This window comes from Typopeltis vanoorti, chromosome 2 (assembly GCF_054136105.1).
Source record: "Typopeltis vanoorti isolate ZY-2024b chromosome 2, IOZ_Tvanoo_1.0, whole genome shotgun sequence".
Lineage (NCBI taxonomy): Eukaryota > Metazoa > Arthropoda > Arachnida > Uropygi > Thelyphonidae > Typopeltis > Typopeltis vanoorti.
The window spans coordinates 54,684,491-54,710,541 of record NC_143550.1 but is presented as its reverse complement, the minus strand read 5'-3'; the positions used below and the strand labels follow the sequence as shown (position 1 = coordinate 54,710,541).

The window sequence follows — 26,051 nt, the reverse complement described above, 5'->3', positions numbered from 1 at the left end:
ACTTGTAGGTCTCTATCATATCTCCCCTCTTCCTTCTCTCCACTAGACTCTGCAAATTACATCTTTTCAATCTTTCCTCATACTCGACATTCCAGAGGTCAGAAACTACCTTAGTCAGTCGCCTTTGGACCTGAAAACCAGGTGACCAAATCTGGGCACAATAGTCCATGTGTGGCCTAATCAAAGCCTTATACAATGGAACAAGAATCTCCCTACTTCTACATGTCAGTGTCCTCCGCATCATTCCCAGAAGTCTTTGTGTTGTCTTCACAATTTTGGCAATGTGTCCCCTAAATTTTAGATCCTTATCCACTATCACCCCCAGATCTCTTATTTCCTCTACTTCCAACAATATATTCTCACCAAGCATAAATTCTGCATCCCATCTTTGTTTTCCAAATTTTAAAACCTTACATTTTGCAACATTGAACTCACATCCCCATTTGCTTGCCCAATCACTCAATTTATTCAAGTCTTCTTGCAAGGCCACAACATCTTCACTACTCTTTATGGTTCGTCCCAACTTTGCATCATCGGCAAACAACTGAATATCTCCATCCAAATCTTTGCCAATATCATTAATATACAAGTTAAATAGTAATGGCCCTAAAACAGACCCCTGAGGCACTCCACTATGACTTTCCTTTTCCTGGATATTGCACCCCCATACACAACTTGTTGATACCTATCAGATAGCCAGTCTCCAATCCAATGCACTAATCTAATATCCAACCCCATCTGCTCTAGTTTGACTGTCAACTTATCATGAGGTACTCTATCAAAAGCTTTTGCGAAATCCAAGTATATTACTGTGTATCCTTCTCCTCTGTCCAAGGAATCAGTCACTTTATTGTAATAAGTAAGTAGATTACTAAAACATGACCTCCCTTTAGCAAATCCATGCTGTCCATCAAAGATTATGCCATTGTTGTCAACCCAACTCTGGATCCTAGTTCTCACAAGCTTCTCCAACAACTTAACCACAACACCTGACACACAGATAGGCCTATAGTTTGATGCTTGAGTTCGATCACCTCCTTTATGAAGTGGCACAATCTTGCCCTCCTTCCACTCTTTAGGAACTTGACCAAGTGCAAGACTCGTATTAAAAAAATATGTCAAGGCAGGTGTCAACTCTCTGGCACATTCCTTCAGCATACGCGGTGATATATTATCAAGTCCCACAGCCTTATTTATATCTAGTTTACTCAGCTCCCCAAACACCTCTTGCTCACTTACAGTCAGTCTCTCCTCCCCATCATCAACTGCTCTTAATCTCTCCATGAAGTCACATTCACAAGATTGAAAGATCTTTATGAATTGCTCATTAAGTATCTCCACCACACATTCTGCAACAGCTGTCTTTATACCATTTCCTCCAATCAATGTCATCCTTCCATAATCATTCTTTCTTTTGCTGGCTACATATCGAAAGAACTCCCTAGGATTCTTTTTGGCTTCATTAGCTAACTGCTGTTCATACCTCTCTTTAGCTACTCTCACCAACCAAGTCACCCTCCTTGCCTGGTCTTTGTAGACCTCATGAAATTGGTTACTTCCACTTCTCTTATGCTGCCTCCACAATGCCCTTTTTCTCTGTATTGCATGCTTAATCTCTTTATTCATCCATCTCACACCTACCTTATTTAACTTTCTCACCCATGGTATACATTTAGACATTGCATCTACTAAATAGTTTTTGAAAATCCCCCAAGCTGTATTGATCTCTTTTCCAGCTAACTCCTCATTCCATGCTACACCTGCAAGCTGTCTCCTGAGCTCTTCATAATCACCCCCCCCCCCTGTAGTTCCACATATACCCTTTTTTCACAGGGGTCCTTGCACTGCTGACAACCACCCAGGTAATCACCTCATGGTCACTTTCACCAATTGGTGGATGATTTGACACCTCATTGATAATTACATCCTCCGATGAGATGACCAAATCCAAGACCCTTAATCCTCGTGTGCCCTCTGTTACATACTGTCTGAGGTAGTTATCCCTCAAAAACTCAAGAAACTCATTTTCTTTACTTCCAGTTGCTATCTCTTCATTCCAGTCTATATTGCCATAATTAAAATCACCCATAATTATCACCCTTTTCTTATTTGCTTGGCTTATTTGCCTATACATTTCACTATCACCACCATCCACATTACCAGGTCTATAACAAGATCCCACCAAGTATTTGATTCTATTCACCTCTATCTCACACCAAACTGCCTCAAAACCACTGGCCCTATTTCCCTCTTGCATCTCTACCTTGTATGGACATAACTCTTTCTCTATCAATAGCACTCCCCCCCCTCCCTTTTTACCCCTTCTATCCTCACGAAACACATCATACCTTTCCATCTCTATTCCTGTCAGGATGTCGTCCTCATCTAACCATGTCTCACTTATTCCGACAATCTCTGGGTGCACAGACTCAATTAGTGCAACCATTTCATCCGCCTTGTTTCTTATACTTCTAGCATTGGTATACAAACACAACTCATTTCTGGATCTACAGCTAGTTCCACTGATACCACTCACTCGATGTGATCTCTCCATGCTGGACTGGGGCCATTTCCCTTTCTGCTTCTTCATTTTAGAACCCTTTGCAATTCCATCTGTTTCCTCTTGATCCCTGGTTACCCATTACTTTCCTGCCTACACATGCTCTCACCTCCTCTTGGAGCATCCACCTTTCTCACGCTGTGTACTCCTGTCCACCCTGAGCCTCCCCGTTTCCCTGATCCTCTTGCACACCCATTCTCTCATTTTCTATACTCATACCACTCACTTCCCCATTCATTTCCACTTCTTCAATCTCTCCTGTCTTACTCTCCTGCTCTTCCACATCACTCCCCTCTCGATCTGATTGATTCTCTCTATTCATTTCTCTACTTTCCAGCAACAGTCTCTCCAAGCGACTCACACCATAACCACTCAAATGCAGTCCATCGCTCCCATACAGCTCACTTCGTCCCTCAAACTCATTCCACGCATTAACAAACTGTACTCCCATCTCCTCACACATTTCAGCCAGAATATCATTCATAATCCTTGCTCTCCGCCTCATTTCACCATAATCATACCTAGGCAACACACTGACTACCCTTCCTGTCACACTATTCTCTTTTATCTTTCCAAGCAGTTTCCTGACATTCATTTTGACATGCTTTTTGTTCTCTCTCAAATCATTTGTACCAATTAATACAATTAACTCTTTTGCTCGCTCCCACCTCATATTCAATGCCTCAATCACTCTACTCATTTTACCGCCTGGAAAACATACCTTGTGCATTTTATCCTCTAGCACACCTTTAATAATGGAGTCGCCATACAACGCCACTCGCTCATCTTTCGTTATTTCTTTCATGCCATCATGATTTATTTTAATAGTTTTGACCTGAATTCTCTTAATTTCATTCTGCATCCATTTCATTTCTTGCTTCATCCAATCCAATTCACCTTCCGAACCTCGCGACACATTCTCTCTATCATTAAATCTTTCTAACTTTCTACTCTCAACCCCCTCATTTCACTTTCCCTCTCATTCAACCTTCTTTGTTTCCATACTTTCGGTCCAACATACGTCCAACTTTCACTATCATTCTTCTCACTTTCACTCTCATTTATCTTTCTTTGTTTCCGTACTTTTGGACTAACATGCATCCAGCTTTTGCTATCATTCTTCTCACTTTTACTGTCATTCATCTTTCTTTGGTTCAGTATTTTCGTTCCAACATGCGTCCAACTTTCGCCATCTTTCATTCTTTTTTCGCTATCATTTATTCTTTCGATTTTTTTTACTTGCGATTTCTGCATCACGCCATTTCTACTTTCATTCGTTCTCTCAATTTCGTTTTTTTCCGCCTCACTTTCGTCCCTTTTAACATCTGTTACGGTTGCCAAATCGCTCTTTTTCTTTTTTCCTGATTTTTTAACATTTTTTTGCCTCTCTTTCTCACATCCTTCTCTTTCAAACGTGCACTCGTGACACAATCGGTACTAGCACTTTCTGTCATCAATTTCATATTCGCATTCATCAGTTCCTCGTTCAGGTCACACTTCGCACACACCCTTCTTCCATCCGCACTAAACATCCACAAATCATTTATGTAATCGAAGGAATACATATAACAGACCTCACACTTAATGAAACGACTGAAATCTAAATTAAAAGCATGGAATGACAATGCTGCCGCCATTTTTTTTTTTTCTGCAGGTTACTAGGTCTAATAATAACGATTTCGTAATTTAGTTTAGACAAGAAAAAACCCCCACACTAATAATATCAGTAGCGTACAATGTTTACAGCCGCTCTTACTTAAACAATTACGCATATATACTTAATTATTTCTAGTAAAACTTATCTGAATCAGGAGCTCTTCGAATCGTGTCCGCAGCACTTCTGTTATTAGCACTTTCTGTTATGACATACTAATACATTGGAATTTCTGGATGTCAACAGCCACGAAAAGCTTTGCTTCTGTGTTTTTAGTTACACAAGCAGTCCCTGGGTTATGAACGAGATACGTTCCTGAGAACGTCTTTAAGTCGGATTTGTATGTAACTCTGATCCCTGATGAACAGCGCATATGCAGTAATAATAATAATAATACCCCTGTACTGTAATAATAAGTTACAGAAACTATTGTGCTTTTTCTTTTAATTCAAACAAACAGAGCATAAAAACAAACTCATACAAAATGTTTAGATAGGAGATAGGAGAAATTTCAAACAAGAATATTAAAGGTTTCATCAATGTCTTGTTTACTGGAAGGGGCATTTCTGAGGCAAGAAGGGAGGCTAACATTAATCAGAAGATGATGATGGATGGTGATAGAGAGGATGGCCTGTCCTCTCTGGAGAATCAGGATTTCATTCCGTTTCTGGAGGAGGGGAGCTTCGCACCAAAGTTGGTTTCTTGAAAAAGGTATCTACGGTTATTTGCACAGCCTTTTTCTTTCTTTTTTTTTTTCTCATCATAAATGGCCTTGCAGCAGCAGCTGATGTTCTCACTAACTGCACAGTAAACCTTTGTAAACTGCTGAATGGTAGGATCTTACTCCTCAAGCTTAGCAAATCCTGCTTCGGTGAGATGAAAGGCTTCAGCTAATTCTTTTGTCATTATTTTCTTGGCTCTGGATCTTCTGATTCTTCATGTTTATGTGTTCCTGTCAGCCTCTTCTCTATCTCCATAAGGTCTTCATTGGTTAATTCTTGTGAATGGGACTCTAGTAAGTCAATGACATCATTTTCATTGATGTCCAATTGCAGGAGAGGACATAATATATGTCACAGAATTGTTACACACTTCTTTAATTGTTGATTGCTTCACCTCCTCCCAAGAATCAGCAATGTTTTTGATGGCATCATGGATGTTATAATTCTTTCAGAACTCTCTCAAGGTCATCACATCATCTTCTGTAGCCCAGAATGCTTGCAGGAATGTACGCTGTAAGTAATAAGCCTTAAATGCAGAAATGACTCCCTGGTCCATTGGCTGTAGTAATAATGTAGTGTTGGGCGGTAAAAATATGACCTTTACATTAGGGTGAAGGTCATCTAAAGATGTTGAATGTCCAGAAGCATTGTTCAGTACAAGCAGAATTTTAAAGGGAATTTTCTTTTACGAACAATAATGTTCCACAGCAGGAATAAAATAGTTCAAGAACCAATCTTCAAATATGGCAAGTGTGACCAAGCCCTTAAATTTGACTTCCAAATAACAGGAAGAGCTACTTTAGTAATGCAGTGAAGTGTGGGTTTGTTTACATGTGTGAAAGAAACTAGTTCCCGAATAATTAATTTAATTATTTAATTATTAATTATCCTTATGGGGAGCCGATTCATAAGTATGGAATGCCGTAAGTCAGGTCATCCATAACCTGGGGACCATTTAACCTGTATATGGTTAAATGTCAACTCAATCAAAATGTTTTTATTTTATTTTTTATTTTTTTGTTTCAATAGTGGAATACCCTGCGTTGGTATAATGAAAATAAATATAAAAATGTAGGAAAACTCACAAAAACAACTTATTTATTGTAAAGGTTTTTCATTATGTGTCATAGGCATCTTCAGTACAGGATTATACAAAGGCAATTAAACAATAACAGGCAATTCTAAAAGGTGCCACCTTAGTAGGTAGCTAATGTAAGATTACTAAAACTGTCAATAATTTCCTAAAAAAAAGTAAAAAAAAATGTGTGTATTCACACATTTTTTTTTTTTTTACTTTTTCACATTTATTCACTCATACACACACACTTTTTTTTTTTCAGTTAGAGAATTTTTTATCATTTTAGCTATCTTACTTTAGCCTTCATAGTGAAGAATTTATGGAGACAGAAACATATTGTTGGAGTAATTACTTTATTTATAATTAAAAAAGTAAGCTAGACGTTTTAATCACTATGTTGAGATCATCAGGAAAACATACAATATACAGAACACAAGATGAATTACATTACAAAAAAGTAAGATAAATCTAAATGTTTTGTTAATCATTTATCCTAGCCTAACCTCTGGTGGAAAAAAATTATAATTAAAAAAAAATAATTATTATTATTATTATTAAAACAAGACCTCATGGAGTCAAAGACTCATCTAGGAGGTCCTTTTATCTTACACACACATCTCATCATATCGGGTCTTAAACACATTCAAACTACTTGCAGACACCACGCTCTCAGGCAAGGCATTCCAATCACTCACAACTCTGCACGAAAAAAACCTGCCTCTCACTCCCTTACTCACACCCTCTTTATACAGTTTCCAGGGATGACCTCTGGTTCTCCCCTGATCTCCCACTATTCTCTGTAGAACTTCTCCACCATTGATCCTATAACAACCCCTTACCAACTTGTAGGTCTCTATCATATCTCCCCTCTTCCTTCTCTCCACTAGACTCTGCAAATTACATCTTTTCAATCTTTCCTCATACTCAACATTCCAGAGGTCAGAAACTACCTTAGTCATTCGCCTTTGGACCCTTTCCAACATCTCTTCATCCTTCTGAAAACCCGGTGACCAAATCTGGGCACAATAGTCCAAGTGTGGCCTAATCAAAGCCTTATACATTGGAACAAGTATCTCCCTACTTCTACATGTCAGTGTCCTCCGCATCATTCCCAGAAGTCTTTGTGTTGTCTTCACAATTTTGGCAATGTGTCCCCTAAATTTTAGATCCTTATCCACTATCACCCCCAGATCTCTTATTTCCTCTACTTCCAACAATATATTCTCACCAAGCATAAATTCTGCATCCCATCTTTGTTTTCCAAATTTTAAAACCTTACATTTTGCAACATTGAACTCACATCCCCATTTGCTTGCCCAATCACTCAATTTATTCAAGTCTTCTTGCAAGGCCACAACATCTTCACTACTCTTTATGGTTCGTCCCAACTTTGCATCATCTGCAAACAACTGAATATCTCCATCCAAATCTTCACCAATATCATTAATATATAAGTTAAATAGTAATGGCCCTAAAACAGACCCCTGAGGCACTCCACTATGACTTTCCTTTTCCTGGATATTGCACCCCCATACACAACTTGTTGATACCTATCAGATAGCCAGTCTCCAATCCAATGCACTAATCTAATATCCAACCCCATCTGCTCTAGTTTGACTGTCAACTTATCATGAGGTACTCTATCAAAAGCTTTTGCGAAATCCAAGTATATTACTGTGTATCCTTCTCCTCTGTCCAAGGAAGCAGTCACTTTATTGTAATAAGTAAGTAGATTACTAAAACATGACCTCCCTTTAGCAAATCCATGCTGTCCATCAAAGATTATACCATTGTTGTCAACCCAACTCTGGATCCTAGTTCTCACAAGCTTCTCCAACAACTTAACCACAACACCTGACACACAGATAGGCCTATAGTTTGATGCTCGAGTTCGATCACCTCCTTTATGAAGTGGCACAATCTTGCCCTCTTTCCACTCTTTAGGAACTTGACCAAGTGCAAGACTCGTATTAAAAAAATATGTCAAGGCAGGTGTCAACTCTCTAGCACACTCCTTCAGAATACGTGGTGATATATTATCAAGTCCCACAGCCTTATTTACATCTAGTTTACTCAACTCCCCAAACACCTCTTGCTCACTTACAGTCAGTCTCTCCTCCCCAATCATCAACTGCTCTTAATCTCTCCATGAAGTCACATTCACAAGATTGAAAGATCTTTATGAATTGCTCATTAAGTATCTCCACAACACATTCTGCAACAGCTGTCTTTATACCATTTCCTCCAATCAATGTCATCCTTCCATAATCATTCTTTCTTTTGCTGGCTACATATCGAAAGAACTCCCTAGGATTCTTTTTGACTTCATTAGCTAACTGCTGTTCATACCTCTCTTTAGCTACTCTCACCAACCAAGTCACCCTCCTTGCCTGGTCTTTGTAGACCTCATGAAATTGGTTACTTCCACTTCTCTTATGCTGCCTCCACAATGCCCTTTTTCTCTGTATTGCATGCTTAATCTCTTTATTCATCCATCTCACACCTACCTTATTTAACTTTCTCACCCATGGTATACATTTAGACATTGCATCTACTAAATAGTTTTTGAAAATCCCCCAAGCTGTATTGATCTCTTTTCCAGCTAACTCCTCATTCCATGCTACACCTGCAAGCTGTCTCCTGAGCTCTTCATAATCACCCCCCCCCCCCTGTAGTTCCACATATACCCTTTTTTCACAGGGGTCCTTGCACTGCTGACAACCACCCAGGTAATCACCTCATGGTCACTTTCACCAATTGGTGGATGATTTGACACCTCATTGATAATTACATCCTCCGATGAGATGACCAAATCCAAGACCCTTAATCCTTGTGTGCCCTCTTTTACATACTCTCTGAGGTAGTTATCCCTCAAAAACTCAAGAAACTCATTTTCTTTACTTCCAGTCGCTATCTCTTCATTCCAGTCTATATTGCCATAATTAAAATCACCCATAATGATCACCCTTTTCTTATTTGCTTGGCTTATTTGACTATACATTTCACTATCACCACCATCCACATTACCAGGTCTATAACAACATCCCACCAAGTATTTGATTCCATTCACCTCTATCTCACACCATACTGCCTCAAAACCACTGGCCCTATTTCCCTCTTGCATCTCTACCTTGTATGGACATAACTCTTTCTCTATCATCAATAGCACTCCCCCTCCCTTTTTATCCCTTCAATCCTCACGAAACACATCATACCTTTCCATCTCTATTCCTGTCAGGATGTCGTCCTCATCTAACCATGTCTCACTTATTCCAACAATCTCTGGGTACACAGACACAATTAGTGCAACCATTTCATCCGCCTTGTTTCTTATGCTTCTAGCATTGGTATACAAACACAACAACTCATTTCTGGATCTACAGCTAGTTCCACTGATACCATTCACTCGATGTGCTCTCTCCATGCTGGACTGGGGCCATTTCTCTTTCTGCTTCTTCATTTTAGAACCCTTTGCAACAACATCTGTTTCCTCTTGATCCCTGGTCATCCCATTACTTTCCTGCCTACACATGCTCTCACCTCCTCTTGGAGCATCCACCTTTCTCACGCTGTGTATCCCTGTCCACCCTGGGCCTCCCCGTTTCCCTGCTCCTCTTGCACACCCATTCTCTCATTTTCTATACTCATACCACTCACCTCTCCATTGATTTCCACTTCTTCAATCTCTCCTGTCTTACTCTCCTGCTCTTCCACATCACTCCCCTCTCGATCTGATTCATTTTCTCTATTCACTTCTCTACCTTCCAGCAGCAGTCTCTCCAAGCGACTCACACCATAACCACTCAAATGCAGTCCATCGCTCCCATACTGCTCACTTCGTCCCTCAAACTCATTCCACACATTAACAAACTGTACTCCCATCTCCTCACACATTTCAGCCAGAATACCATTCATAATCCTTGCTCTCCGCCTCATTTCACCACAATCATACCTAGGCAACACACTGACCACCCTTCCTGTCACACTATTCTCTTTTATCTTTCCAAGCAGTCTCTTGACATTCATTTTGACATGCTCTTTGTTCTCTCTCAAATCATTTGTACCAATTAATACAATTAACTCTTTTGCTCGCTCCCGCCTCATATCCAATGCTTCAATCACTCTACTTATTTTACCGCCTGAAAACATACCTTGTGCATTTTATCCTCTAGCACACCTTTAATAATGGAGTCGCCATACAACGCCACTCGCTCATCTTTCGTTAATTCTTTCATGCCATCATGATATATTTTAATAGTTTTGACCTGAATTCTCTTAATTTCATTCCGCATCCATTTCATTTCTTGCCTCATCCAATCTAATTCACTTTCCGAACCTCGCGACACATTCTCTCTATCATTAAATCTTTCTAACTTTCTAACTCTCGACCCCCTCTTCTCACATTCCCTCTCATTCATCCTTCTTTGTTTCCGTACTTTCGGTCCAACATACGTCCAACTTTCACTCTCATTTATCTTTCTTTGTTTCCGTACTTTCGGACTAACATGCGTCCAACTTTCACCATCATTCTTCTCACTTTTACTGTCATTCATCTTTCTTTGTTTCAGTACTTTCGGTCCAACATGCGTCGAACTTTCGCCATCATTTATTCTTTCGATTTTTTTTACTTGCGATTTCTGCATTACGCAAGTTCTACTTTCATTCGTTCTCTCAATTTCGTTTCTTTCCACCTCACTTTCGTCCCTTTTAACATCCGTTACGGTTGTCAAATCGCTCTTTTTCTTTTTTCCTGATTTTTTAACATTTTTTTGCTTCTCTTGCCCACCATCCTTTTCTTTCAAACGTGCAATCGCGAATATTTAGCTATAATAACACATAAAATATATGCAAAAATATAAATTAACAAAAAATATATATTTTTTAATATATATCAGTATACTAATATACAGACAATAAAAAAACCCTAAAGAAATAAAAATAAAGTTTCGTAGTGGAACTACATTAAAAAATTCTAAAGTTCTCTTATGTTACAGTTTTCTTGTGTTGGAGTTCTGCCATCAAGTTCTGGATGCTATATAGATTGTAGATGGGTCCTCCAGATTCTTGGGATTATTAATCCATCAATTTTATTAAGATTCAGATGATGCTTCAGCATCTCATAGGCTTCTTTGAACTTTCTTTCAAACCAGATTTGTGGTGTAGAGACTTGGTGCCTTTCCAGTTGATTCTGTGACCTGCTTGAAGTGCGTGGTCTGACAGGCCTGTTATAACAGTGGTGGAATTTAATGTAGTATTAAATTCATTGAGTTCATTTTTTTCTTATTAGGATGGTGCCCTGTTGCCCTGTAGGGTAGGTTGCAGTGCACTGAATTTTGTAAGCCCCTGGGTGGACAAGGTAGGGAAGGGGATCTTTGGATGAGCCAAGTATACTTCTTAGTTTTGCAGGTTGAGGGTTGCCTTAATGTTGTATTTATTGCCTTGGTTATTGCAGCCACAATGCAAAGTCTAATGGTTAGGACATTGCATTGTGGCTGCAATAACCCATGTTCGAATCCTGGTCACTGCAGTTTTTGCTGGCCTGGTTGGCTGAGTGGTTAGCGTATCTGCTCTCCAGCCAAAAGGCTGTGGGTTTGAATCCCGTTGTGGGCATGGATATTTGTTGTCTGTGAAAATACTAGTGGTGGCTGGTGATAGATGGCATTGGTGTAGATGATGAAGGTAATTGCGGTTCGTTGTAGTTGGTGGATTGAGTGGTGGAGACAGAGAGTTGTAGAGTAGATGCCCTCCCTCGATGAGTCTTTGGACTCCCTGGAGGTGTCACATTTTTTCTAAATATTTGGCTAATAATTTCATATTCTTTGTTCAGTGTCTGCTCACTGAAGCAAATTTTTAGGGCTTTATGTTTGAGGGTGCTGATGACCTTTAGTTTTTGTGTTGGATGGTGGTATGAATTTTTATGTATGTATTGGCCTGTGTGTGTGTGTAGCTTTGTGGTAGACCGTGAATGAAAGGAAGCCTGAGGGAAGACATGTGACAAGTGTGTCTAGAAAAGGAAAAGAGTTATTGCTTTCAATCTTGGTGGTAAATCGGATACATTTATGCTGTTTGTTCAGGTGACTTAGGAATGTATTTAGTGTTTCGTGGCTGGGGGGGCTAAATGGCAAAAATATCAACATATCTTGAGCCAGACTTTAGGCTTGCTGAATCTAGAACTCGTTGCTCGAAGTCTTCCATGTAAAAGTTGGCTCTGCCTTCTTTTTGCAGGTAGAAATTATTTCACAACACAAAATATTCGGAACAAAATACATGGGCAAAGAGGGCTGTGATATTATATAAGGAAGATGAGAGTAAAAAGTGATAATTTAAATTTAGAAGAAAGGAAATTTCATAAATGCTAGATTTCTTATTAGACTATAGAATATTCTGATTTCTTATTGGAGTACAGAAGCTATATATACATATATTTACAGAGTAATTGACTCGGTTAAATAACATGTTTAAAATTATTCACTGACTTAAACGCTGAGAAAAAATACAAGAGATTTAATAATGTTTCACTACTAGTTTCTTTGGAAATGCCGACTTTGTCAGGTAAATACAGTACCATGGAGAAAACAACATCTTAAAAATATATTGTGCTTTAGACAAAACAAAGCAAACAGTAGTTGTGTTTGAAATTGAGTCCGAGCGTTAGTTCTGGCATGAAGCACTGTGCATGTGAATGATATCATAAGTGTGCCAAAACTGGATTACAGCGCTATGTGAATCAGGCAGGCAGTAACTGAGATTGCTGTTTAGATGGGCAGGGTCGAGAGCTATTTCTTTGGATTCCAAGATACGTCTTTCTAATTCATCGCAGCATTTATGGATGTTTGAAGTTGAGTTCCAGTCTATTTGATGTTGTCGTCCTTCAACATTGGTATTGGCCGAGAATAAAACGTAGTTTGATAGGGCACTAGCACGGACTCTGTTATAAGAAATGTCACATTGGTGTTCTTCTATCAGAGAGAGAGAGAGATGGACTTTTCTGTTCTGGCCATAATATGGTTTGCCGCAGCTGCAAAAACTTCGCTTCTCCACCTTTCCAAAACTCCAATCTTACCTCATTTATCCTAAAGTAAAACACAACCTTCTTCAGTTCCCAGGACTATACAAAATCATTTGCAGTTGCAGCAAACCATATTATGGCCAGACAGAAAAGTCCATCTCTCTCCGACTAGAAGAACACCAACGTGACATTTCTTATAACAGAGTCCGTGCTAGTGCCCTATTCAGCCACATTTTATTCTCGGCCAGTACCAATGTTGAAGGATGACAACATCAAATAGACTGGCACTCAAGTTCAAACATACATAAATGCTGCAATAAATTAGAAAGACTATGAGGAAAGATTGAGAAAATGTAATTTTCAGAGTCTGGTGGAGAGGAGGAAGAGGGAAGATATGATAGAGACCTACAAGTTGGTAAGGGGTTGTTATAAGATCAATGGTGGAGAGGTTCTACTGAGAATAGTGGGAGATCAGGGGAGAACCAGTGGTCATCCCTGGAAACTGTATAAAGAGGGTGTGAGTAGGGGAGTGAGAGGCAGGTTTTTTTCATGCAGAGTTGTGAATGATTGGAATGCCTTGCCTGAGAGTGTGGTGTCTGCAAGGAGTTTGAATGTGTTTAAGACACGGTATGATGTGATGTGTGTGTGTGTGATAAAAGGACCTCCCAGATGAGTCTTTGACTCCATGAGGTCTTGGGGTAATAATAATATCTTGGAATCCAAAGAAATAGCTCTCGACCCTTCCCATCTAAACTGCAATCTCAGTTACAGCCTGCCCAATTCACATAGCACTGTAATCCAGTTTTGGCACACTCATGATATCATTCACACACACACACACACAGTGCTTCATGCCAGAACTAACGCTCGGACTCAATTTCAGACACAACGACTACTTGTTCTAAACTTTGTTTTGTCTAAAGTACAATATATTTTTAGCATGTTGTTTTCTCCATGGTACTGTATTCACCTGACAAAGTTAGCATTTCCGATGAAACTAGTAGTAAAACCTTATTAAATCTCTGTATTTTTTCTCTGTGTTTAAGTCAGTTAATAATTTTAAACATCATATATATAGCATCTCTGATGAGAATGGTAGACTTGTGCACATCAGTTGACTTTGTCTGCTACCTGGCATGTTTGGCACATGGTGGGTTTTTGTTATCTGTCACTGTATAGAGCTGTGACTTGGCTTGATAGCAGATTTTGCTTGCTTGCTTGTACTTGACTAAAGTTTGACCCAGTGTTCCTATGAAGAGCCAAGAGGTTAAAAGAGGCCCAGTTAGTTGCAATAAATGAAAGCACTGATAAAAGGTGAATATATATACAGGTTGCTGGGCAGAGTCCATTTCTTTTAAATAGTACAAACCAAGGCAACTCATACTGAAGTTATATTCTCATAAGCCCTCTGGTAAAGTTTGAAACTTTTTTAAGTTTTGTTCCTACCTGGCTATAAGAATGATGGATTAATAACATCCATGCTAGATTTTTTTTTCTTTACATTAATATCCATTAATGTAAAGAACTAGAAAGAATCATTTGAATATGTTCTTTGTAGTTTAAGTATCATCTTTTGATATACATCATCATCATCAAATTCCTGCCGTGTACTACCCTCAAGGGGTGTACAGGTTATGACAGTACTACATGAAAAAAATTACATCATTATTAACTTTTTTATTAACATTCCTAGTATAATTTTCAAAAGTTATTTTTATTTTTTTATTTTTTGGTTCATATTAAAATTTGACAGTATCGTAAATGTTGTTTTTACATTCTCAACTTAAATTTATACATTTTTTAAATTTCAGCTTTGGCTTGCCATTTATCGTTCAGATTCCAAGAGAAGCTACTTTTAAGGAGTTGCAGAAAGGAATACTTAAAAAAATGGGTGATTCAGTGCAGAATGATGTAATTTTAGATGTAAGAATTTCTAGTGAGTTAGAACTATACTTTGTATTTAAGAAAAATAGATTTAATCAATAAAACAAGAAATGCAGTTTTCTTTCATTAACATGTTCATGCTGAATGCCAGACAGATTGTGTCATATTGTCATATTACAATTTTCTATTGAGTGAGACCTTACAAATTGTTTTGTGTTTTGTATGTGCATTTCAGGTGGGTGTACAGCAAACTGTATATACTTATATAAAAAATACTTTGGATTTCAAAAATAAAATTTCAGATCTTCATTTGGACGTTTCTGATATCATGATCAGTTTAGATGTTGTTTCTTTATTTACAAATGTGCCTCTTTCGGAAAACATTGAATTACTACAACACGAATTTCCTACATACATTGTAAACATATTTGATTTTGTTATAAATTCTGGTTATTTTTCCTTTAAAAATAAGTTGTCTCAACAAATTGAAGGAACAGCAATGGGTAATCCTCTTTCTCCTGCTATCTCCAATTTCTTTATGGAATATTTTGAACAACGTATCTTTGACAACATTTCTCCCAGACCTACTCATTGGTTCAGATATGTCGATGACATTTTTGCTGTATGGAATGGCTCTTCGGATGAACTTCAACAATTTCTTACTAAGTTAAACGCATTTCATCCTAGGATCAAGTTTACCCTAGAAGTAGAATCAAATAAGTAGTTAGCCTTTTTAGATCTTCTAATTCTTCGCCAACCAGATGGTAACCTACATTTCTCAGTTTATAGAAAGAAGACTCATACAGGCCATTATATCCATGCGGAATCTCATCACCATCCCAGTCAAAAGGCAGGAACTATTAAAACACTGGTTCATCGGGCCCACTCCTTTTGTTCTTCAGACGATCTTTTACAGAAAGAACTTTTAATGAAGCAATAGGAATTGCTTCATTAAAAGAACTTTGAATAGTTTTAATATGTCTTCCTCTTCAAACATAGAAGAAATAACGTGCATTACTATCCCTTATGTACAAGGCATCAGTGAACATATAGCAAAACACTGGGGAGTTCTTTCGCTTGGTTGAACAGCGGAAAGGAGTGATGACAAGAGGCCATCCCTGGAAGTTACGAAAGGAAACTGTGAGCAAGAGGGTAAGGAGTGGTTTCTTTGTGTGGAGGGTGGTTGAGCCGTGGAATGCATTGCCCGATGGAGTGGTGGGAGCGAGAATGGTCAGTGAGTTTAAAGAGTGGTATGATAGACTTTGTGTTTCTCAGGGGGGGGGGACCTCCCCTCGATGAGTCTTGACAGACTTTATGTCTTAGGAAGGACCTCCCTCGATGAGTCTTTTGACTCCTTGGAGGCATGAATAATAATAATAATAATAAAAGTTTTAAAACCACTGGAAATTTTTGTTGCCTTTCGACTGTTTAGAAAAATCTCCACCTTTCTCACTTCTCCTAAGGACAAACTTCCACATCTTAATCATCCAGGTGTCTACCAGATTCCGTGCTCTTGTGGATTATCTTGTTTCAGACAAACGGGAAGATCTGCCTCTATTCAGCTAGAAGAACACCAATCTTATATTGAATACTTTAAACCTGAAAAGTCTGGACTTGCAGAACATGCCATCTTCACTAGACACAGAGTTCATCGGAGAAAGACAAGAGTTCTTCACAAAAGTCAGTTTCTCATGGAACGCCTTTATAAAGAAACATGTGAAACTCTACTTCATTTTCCTAACTTAAACAGATCCGACAGCTTAAGTCTATCCCCTTTATGGGAGATAGTACTTTACAAATCAGCTAATCTTTCCTAACTTTTTATTGTATTGAACTTTATTTATTTATTTATTTATTTATTTTATTACTATTTTTTTAATTTTTATTTTTAGGAAAGTTATTGACCTTTTTAGTTATCTTACACCAGCTACTTAGGTGGCACTTTTTGGAATTGTCAGATTGTTTAATTTGAGCTTAATGTACTGAAGATGCCTGTGACACACAGGCGAAAATTATACTATTAAATAATCTTTGTATGTGAGTTTTTTCCGTTATTAATTTTGTATCGATTGAAGATAATGTTGGAAAAGATCTATGGTGTCAGGTGGAAAAATGTGTTCAAAGATATTTATGGATTCTTCAGTCAGAATGTTTGTGAATAATGATACGTGTATAAACAGGCTAAAATATCTGAATAGTTAATTGAGATGTCTGATAATCTCTGCAAAATGAGTTGAGTTTTTTATGAATGAGTTTCCTACATGGTTTTTAAGAAACTGGGAAGAATATTTACAGAGAGAGAGAAGGTATGTAGTAGAATTTATGCCATCCACTATTGTAACATTGTAAAGATCTGAGGAATATATGAATATATGATTTAAAATATATATGAATATTATGATTACAGCTATTTTGCCTGCTTCAGTTTAGGAGTATCCCTGTTTAAATGTCATTGGCTATTTACTCATGGATTCTTAGGGCATTATGAGTGTAGATGTACTAAAAAGTATATGTAGCCTAAGGTATAGAAAATTGCACATACCTTTTTCTGGGTGTTGTGGCTTTTCCTCAGTCTGCGATGTCGAAAACTGCAGAGTGTGTGTGTGGGGGGGGGGTAGGCAGTTTGGTAGAATAAGTTAGAAAAACCCGGGTTTTTTTCGTAACATATAGAAACATATACTTTTATATAGGGTGGGGAAAAAATGAAAGGGTTAATTTTTTTAAAATAGGGAGGGGGAAGGGAAAAGGTGGTTGACGGGGTGTGGACCGTTTCGACTATTCGTGGTCGTCATCTGAACACATTGGAAAAGTGGAAGCTATGTCAGGTCGGGTGAGTGCTTCTGCTTTAGAGGTGTTTGTGTTGTCTCCTATTGGTCGGGGTTGTGACCTCAATTTTATGTTGTGAAGCTTCCAAACCTCGGAGATTATGTAGGGCCTGTGTACGTTGATAGAGTTCGCGTCACACTTTATAGCTATTGTTTCCGATATTCTGAGCATTGTTTCGTTGTCTTGTCTGTCTATTATGATGGCCTTATCTATCTGCGGGTTGTGTTTTTGTTCAAGGGCGTGAACAGCTATTTCCGTTTTTCCTGTGTTTTGTATACGATTTTTCTTTTTGATGTTGCGTTTTTTAGTGTTTAAATGTTCTGGAATAGGGATGTTACAGTCACGGAAGTGTTCTTGTAGTCTTGCCCATAAAGACCTGATGGTGGAACCTGTGTAGGTGATGTCACAGTCTTTTTGGCAGGGAAATTTATAGACTACATTGTGCTGTTCAAATATTTCTTTTTGTGTGTGAGGTTTGGTGGATTTTAGGAGGTTTGCCAGTTTTTGGCTAGTGGTGAATACCAGTTTGTAGTCAGTATGTTTGAAGATGTATTTATAGGCTTTGTATGTGTTTTGGGTGTATGGTAGTTTGATAATTTTTTGTGTAGGGAAGTTCGTTTTGGTACTTGGGTTGTTTTGGCGGTTTTTTGCCGTCTTGTTTGCGTAGTTAATCAGTTGTGTAGGATAGTTGCGATTTATGAAGATCTGTGTTAGTTTTTTTATTTCAGCGTTTAGGCTATTTTGATTGGTTGAAAATTTGTAAGCATTTATGAATTGTGATAAGATGACGGATTTTTTAACAGAATACGGATGGTATGAGTGAAAATGGAGGTAGTTTCCGATGTGTGAGGGTTTGTGGTATATTTTCGTGGCTATTTTGTTGTGTGTTCTGGTTAATGTCAAGTTTAAGAAGTTGATGGATTTGTTCTGTTCGGTTTCTGTGGTGAATTTTAATCTGTTGCTGTAGCTGTTTAGGGATGTTTTTAAGGTGGTGATGTGTGTGGGATTACCAATGCACAGAATATCGTCTACGTATCTGCCATAAAAGGTGATGCCGGGGGGAAGGGAAGGGTGGAGTAGAAGTGATTCTATATGTGCCAGGAATAATTCCGCTAGTTGCCCACTGATGTTTTGGCCCATGGGGAGTCCGAAGATTTGTATATACATGTTGTTGTTGAACTTGAAGAAGTTTGCCGAGATTACTAGTTTTATTAAGTTAATGATGTCAATGGGCGTTAGTTTAGTACAAGAGTGCAGGGTGAAGTAACAGGGGTACTTCAGTTTAGGAGTACCCCTGTTTAAATGTCATTGGCTATTTACTCATGGATTCTTAGGGCAGGGGTACTCCTAAACTGAAGCAGGCAAAATAGCTGTAATCATAATAGTTTATAAAGAGGAGTAACATGGGAGTTTTCCCAGAAATAATATACATAATTTTCTTGTGTCTTATAACTATACAACACCTAACATTGACTCTCTACTCATAACTTCCCCACCAACACCCCCCCCCCCTCGATCACAAACACCATTAAAAATAGCCTTCACCTAACGCACATACCAACATAAGCCTATGTCATGGTCGCACGTCACATGTTCAATGAGTGCATGAACTTTACAAAAAGTACATACCAAAAAGCCATCCTAACATACACCGCTCAAAAAATACACATAACTTTCCTCAAAAAATGCCTCGATCACAACATCACACCAAAATTCGCGACAGTACGCGGCAACAGCACGATTCACGGAAACAAAAAAATCTGCTACCGAGCATCACGTGCCCTCATAAAACAAGCCATAAACAACAGATTTAAAAAGAAACAACAAGCATATTCATACATTCACAAAACAAAAAACAGATTGAAAAAGCTACTAACCACTAACGAATGGGCAGTTTTTTGGGATAATACCCAATCGCACATCAACGACTACACGCTATTATTAGAAGATCGACACGCAAAGAAATGGCACACACTAACAAACACCCAATACAACAATCGCGTCGCTTCCAACCCTTCGGATATTTCCGCCCTAGAACCAACAAAAAACAATTCCATTATCAATCTATCACACCACAATCTCACGCCCGACGAAATCACCATCCTGAACAAAGGATTAAACTTTGGTGTTTCCCCAAAATACATACAAAACAGAGACATCATTACCGAAATGCAAGCGAAATTAGAGTATGACCCTAACAAAGAAACAATATTCCATAAAATTAACAACATCATAAACAGTAAAATAATAATTAAACCCAACATCACCCCCAACTTACAAGAAGCCCTTTTATCCCTAAAGAAGAACCCGAACATTATTATCAATAAAGCGGACACCGTAGTCATCACAAACCAAGCTGATTACCACAACAAGATTACAGCCATCTTAACCGACCCACACACCTACCGAAAAATACAAATTGACCCCACCTCCGACCTCATAAAACAAATCAACGATACCCTACACATCCTAAAAAATGAAAATAAAATTGACAAAACCACACTGAAAAACACAATCCCCCGCACCACACGCGCCCCTTGTATGTTCGGACAAATAAAAACCCACAAAGACGGGTACCCGATGAGACCAATAGTCTCCTACAAAAATACCACCACAGCCCCTTTATCAAAATTCGTAGCGAAACTCCTCAAACCTTTAACCACAACGTCCAACTTCATGATAAAAAACACGGACGACCTTTTCAAAAAAATAAAAAACCTAACCCTATCCCAAGAAGACATCCTCACTTCCTTGGATGCAGCCTCTTTATACACTAACGTGGACGTCCCCAGAACTTTAGACATCGTACACACACTACTCACAGAAGACCACACCCTGCACTCTCGTACTAAACTAACGCCCATTGACATCATTAACTTAATAAAACTAGTAATCTCGGCAAACTTCTTCAAGTTCAACAACAACATGTACATACAAATCTTCGGACTCCCCATGGGCCAAAACATCAGTGGGCAACTAGCGGAATTATTCCTGGCACATATAGAATCACTTCTACTCCACCCTTCCCTTCCCCCCGGCATCACCTTTTATGGCAGATACGTAGACGATATTCTGTGCATTGGTAATCCCACACACATCACCACCTTAAAAACATCCCTAAACAGCTACAGCAACAGATTAAAATTCACCACAGAAACCGAACAGAACAAATCCATCAACTTCTTAAACTTGACATTAACCAGAACACACAACAAAATAGCCACGAAAATATACCACAAACCCTCACACATCGGAAACTACCTCCTTTTCACTCATACTATCCGTATTCTGTTAAAAAATCCGTCATCTTATCACAATTCATAAATGCTTACAAATTTTCAACCAATCAAAATAGCCTAAACGCTGAAATAAAAAAACTAACACAGATCTTCATAAATCGCAACTATCCTACACAACTGATTAACTACGCAAACAAGACGGCAAAAAACCGCCAAAACAACCCAAGTACCAAAACGAACTTCCCTACACAAAAAATTATCAAACTACCATACACCCAAAACACATACAAAGCCTATAAATACATCTTCAAACATACTGACTACAAACTGGTATTCACCACTAGCCAAAAACTGGCAAACCTCCTAAAATCCACCAAACCTCACACACAAAAAGAAATATTTGAACAGCACAATGTAGTCTATAAATTTCCCTGCCAAAAAGACTGTGACATCACCTACACAGGTTCCACCATCAGGTCTTTATGGGCAAGACTACAAGAACACTTCCGTGACTGTAACATCCCTATTCCAGAACATTTAAACACTAAAAATCGCAACATCAAAAAGAAAAATCGTATACAAAACACAGGAAAAACGGAAATAGCTGTTCACGCCCTTGAACAAAAACACACCCCGCAGATAGACAAGGCCATCATAATAGACAGACAAGACAACGAAACAATGCTCAGAATATCGGAAACAATAGCTATAAAGTGTGACGCGAACTCTATCAACGTACACAGGCCCTACATAATCTCCGAGGTTTGGAAGCTTCACAACATAAAATTGAGGTCACAACCCCGACCAATAGGAGACAACACAAACACCTCTAAAGCAGAAGCACTCACCCGACCTGACATAGCTTCCACTTTCCCAATGTGTTCAGATGACGACCACGAATAGTCGAAACGGTCCACACCCCGTCAACCACCTTTCCCCTTCCCCCTCCCTATTTTAAAAAAATTAACCCTTTCATTTTTTCCCCACCCTATATAAAAGTATATGTTTCTATATGTTACGAAAAAAACCCGGGTTTTTCTAACTTATTCTACCAAACTGCCTACCCCCCCCCACATACACACTCTGCAGTTTTCGACATCGCAGACTGAGGAAAAGCCACAACACCCAGAAAAAGGTATGTGCAATTTTCTATTCCTTAGGCTACATATACTTTTTAGTACATCTACACTCATAATGCCCTAAGAATCCATGAGTAAATAGCCAATGACATTTAAACAGGGGTACTCCTAAACTGAAGCAGGCAAAATAGCTGTAATCATAATAGTTTATAAAGAGGAGTAACATGGGAGTTTTCCCAGAAATAATATATATGAATATAATTTAGAATATATATGAATCACAAGATGACATATATCTGCTGCAAAGCTTATGTCAGAGAGACTGGAAGTTTGAGATCTGTAACAAAAAAAAATGAAAAAAATGCTGATGTAAAATTGAGTATAAAAAGAAAGAAAAATGGCCTCACTACACATGTTATCATATCATGAAATGGATTGGTCTTCAGCTTCCATGCTAGACAACAATCTTTTTTCAAGGAATCTTTGGAGGCAATAAGATCACAAGGCAAACAGGAACCTTGGACTCATTCTTCATGACATTTGGAAGTCTTTTATATGTCTTTGTAACCTATCAGATTTCATTTATACCAATAACTATCTAAAGACCTTGTGCAACAGGGTATGATTTGTATTTCATGTGTCAAATGATGTGCACGATTGATCTGTGTATTTAATAATGTAATATGTTACAAAACAGTTGTTAGGTGTTCAGATTTTTTGTATATTCTCTAATTATTAATCTTCTTAATGAAGCTGTTGGTTATTTATTTATTTGTTATCATACTAAATCTACAAGTAAAATCTTGCAAATATTGTGTGTTTAATCTGTCCATGTGGTATCATTTTACTATTTCAATGAGTTTTATATTATTTTCATATTTTCATTTTCATGTCTTATTCTATTAGAAAGGCTTATATATATTGGCTATTCATAACTATTATTTTTGAGGAAACTACATATACTAAATATTAATTAGAATAACTTTAATTAATACTTCTGATATTTTGGCAATGTTACATTGCCAAATCATGCACATCAGGGATCACAAAACAGTATGTGCAAGCAGGCACTAACACTGAGTAAATGAGGCTGCAGAAAGACAACTAAAGTCAGAATTAGAGTCCTAAATGGTGCACCCTAGTGGGCTAAAGTGGGTGGTCTTGGCCACTAGGCTAAAGATCTGAGGATGAGGATTCCCAAATTTGGGGCAGTTTCATGCACCTAAATGTGTTTCTCAGGGCTGAGACAGATTCCAGAATAGCCTCTCATATTTGTATTTGCTGCGCCAGCCACATTCACTCTACTAGCAGATGTGGCTAGTGCAGCACTACCAGGTCCCTTGCAGTTGCAAACTATCCTACTACAGCTAAACAGGCAAGACAGCTAATATCAGAATTTCTGAACACAATTGTTGTTCAGATATTGTACTGGTGGAACCAAAACAGCCACTCTGGCTTGCTGACCATGCTTTGGACACCCACCAGAATATGCTGGAAGAAAGCCACTCTATTGCACAACAGCAAATACAAATATGAGATGCTATTCCTGTGGCAAGGGACTTATAGCCCTTACACTCATTTGCTTGTGCCAGCAACCCTTTCATATCTTCTTACATACCACACTTGTTGCTTGCCAGATCATTTCTGCTAGTCTGTTAAATAAGTACAATTTCCAAGTTAAACTTGAAAAGCAATGTTTACTTCCTTTTCTAGATACCTGATACTTGAGTTGCATGGCCATCTCTGTGTGTTTTGTAGGTTGTTGCCCTGGAAATGTCAAGGGTGACAACATGAAAGCACATGTTTCTCTGAACCTTTCCATTGCACGTGTCCAGGTGAGCAATGTAGGCTAAGATATCAGCAGTGATCTGATTTGGCAGAATCCATACTGGTAGTTGCTGATTAGCCAGTTAGCTTTTAGGTAGTAAAGAAGTTGATTATTGATATCTTTTCTCCATTATTTTGGAGAGGATTGAGGTGATGGCAATTGGATGGTAGGCTTTTGTCTCCCCTTTTTTAGAACAGGTTGGATATATGCTAGCTACCATGAGATGGGATAGGTGCTAGCTGAGTATGTCTTTCTTCTGATAGGCCCAAGGCAGAAAGTGCTCGGTTGCTGGTATGGAAGGAGGTGATTTGCCTTCATTGTCTATGTAGGAGTTAAAGGAAAAGAGTGATGTTAGGAGATGAGCTTTTTCTTTGGGTGGTGCCAGTGGTGTCATCTGGATGGAAGAGAGTAGAAGTTGCATCGTAGGAACTAGAAGGCATGTCTACCATTTGGCAAGAGATAGGCTTTCTGCTATTGGCCTTTATGAAGTTGGATTTGGATTTGCTGATAGTTGATTTATATTTATTGCATGCTTCTACATAGGCTGAGTATGAAGCTGGTTTTTTTTTTTTTCTATGTAAGCCATATGTAATAAGCTGAGTTTTTTTCTTCGACTGCTTTCATACATCTTCTATTGAATCAGGACTTGGAAAACAGACAGGAATTTTGGATGGAATGAGGAATGAATGCCTTCATGCCACTGTGAACGATTTCTGTTACTGGTTCAGTGCATGTGTGTGGGTCAGAAGAGCAGAAGCAATAATCATGCCATGGAAAAGAAGAGTAATAGTTCCGGAGGTCATCCCACTTTGTACCTTTGTATGCCAGAGGATACAAGGTTGGGTGTGGTCAGAGAAGGGGTGTTCTGTAAGACTGGAAATTTGCACAAGATTGTGGTCTAAGTTGTTGAGAGGTGATGTAACCTCCACAGTGTGTCTGAAAGGAGAATTAGTTGAAAATCAGCTAATTTATCTTCAGCTGAAAAAAAAAAAAACTCTTATAAAGGTTTCTCACATACTGGAAATGTTTTGAACCCAAGTCTTTCCAATTTTGTTGTCTTCATGACTGTGTTATGGAGATGCTCTAATATGGGATAAATACTATATATCATCAGGTTATTGTTATGAGATCTTAAGTTATGAGATATGAGTTATTATGAATATGAGATCTACAGAGTTTATCTCATATTCAGTTATGAAAGGTTAAACAAATAATAGCCAGAAGCAGTACAGATTTTTATTTTTTTTTTAATTAAGAGACAAAGTTACTAGATATATGGTGTTTGTTACTTGATATTTGATGCCTGATGTTTCAGCTTAGCAGTTAACACTGACAAAATTGTTTGAGATTTATTCTCAAATTATAATTTCCATCTAAAATTGCTACTTAACAATTTTTTCCCCCTCCCTCCTCTTGAAGGAACAAGAGATTCTGTTCAGGCTCCGTGTGGCTGAGGTTTCGCCTGAACAAGGTTACTTGCCTGATAATGTGGATCATCCTTTATATATGCCAGCTTTGGACCAAGCTTTAGCTTTATGGGAAAACCAATATAACATGGGCCCACGTCATGTGAAATTGTTCATAGAATGGAAAAAAGAGGTTAAAGAAAAGTAAGAATTCGATTGTTATGTCACTTTTATCTTTAATGATTATATAGGAATTGTATAGTTAAAAAACTAAAAGCTACAGATATTATTATTTTTTAATGGAACAAGTAACTGTTAGAGAGCGAGAGAATTATATGTGATAAATTATACGATAAAAAATATTAACCCTTTATTATTATTATTGTGTGGGAACTTCCACTGAGTCTGAAGACCCTTTGCAGGAGATTCACATTATTCTGTTGTACCTTTCCTTGAATTCATTCACTATCAAAGCACTCACAGCAGACTCGTGCACCCATTCCACTCATTCACTGCTCTCCTAGTGAAAAAATTAGCCATTTTAGCCATTATACACTTGCTAACCACATATTAAATGATTTTTTCAGCTAGCACTCGATGACAAGCTAAAGATGACACTTTGTAGGACATACAAGAGTCACTATAATCTTCCTTTCATTTTTTTATATTTTCCTTCTTTTGCTTTTCTATCTTTTTTTTTTTTTTTATGAAAATTGAAAATATGAAATTTTTGATCAGTATATAGTTAAGAAAAAATTACCATAAA

At 38.1% G+C, this 26,051-nt stretch overlaps 1 protein-coding gene across 1 annotated transcript in view; it reads left to right on the top strand.

The window, feature by feature from the left end:
* Nucleotides 1-26,051, top strand: part of LOC150109022 (ubiquitin carboxyl-terminal hydrolase 31-like) — a 240,241-nt gene that overhangs the window by 181,549 nt on the left and 32,641 nt on the right. Inside the window, exons 6-7 of the mRNA XM_090401494.1 lie at nt 14,835-14,946; nt 25,299-25,489. Coding sequence (XP_090257620.1) covers nt 14,835-14,946; nt 25,299-25,489 — 303 coding nt within the window. The remainder of the gene's footprint in view (nt 1-14,834; nt 14,947-25,298; nt 25,490-26,051) is intronic.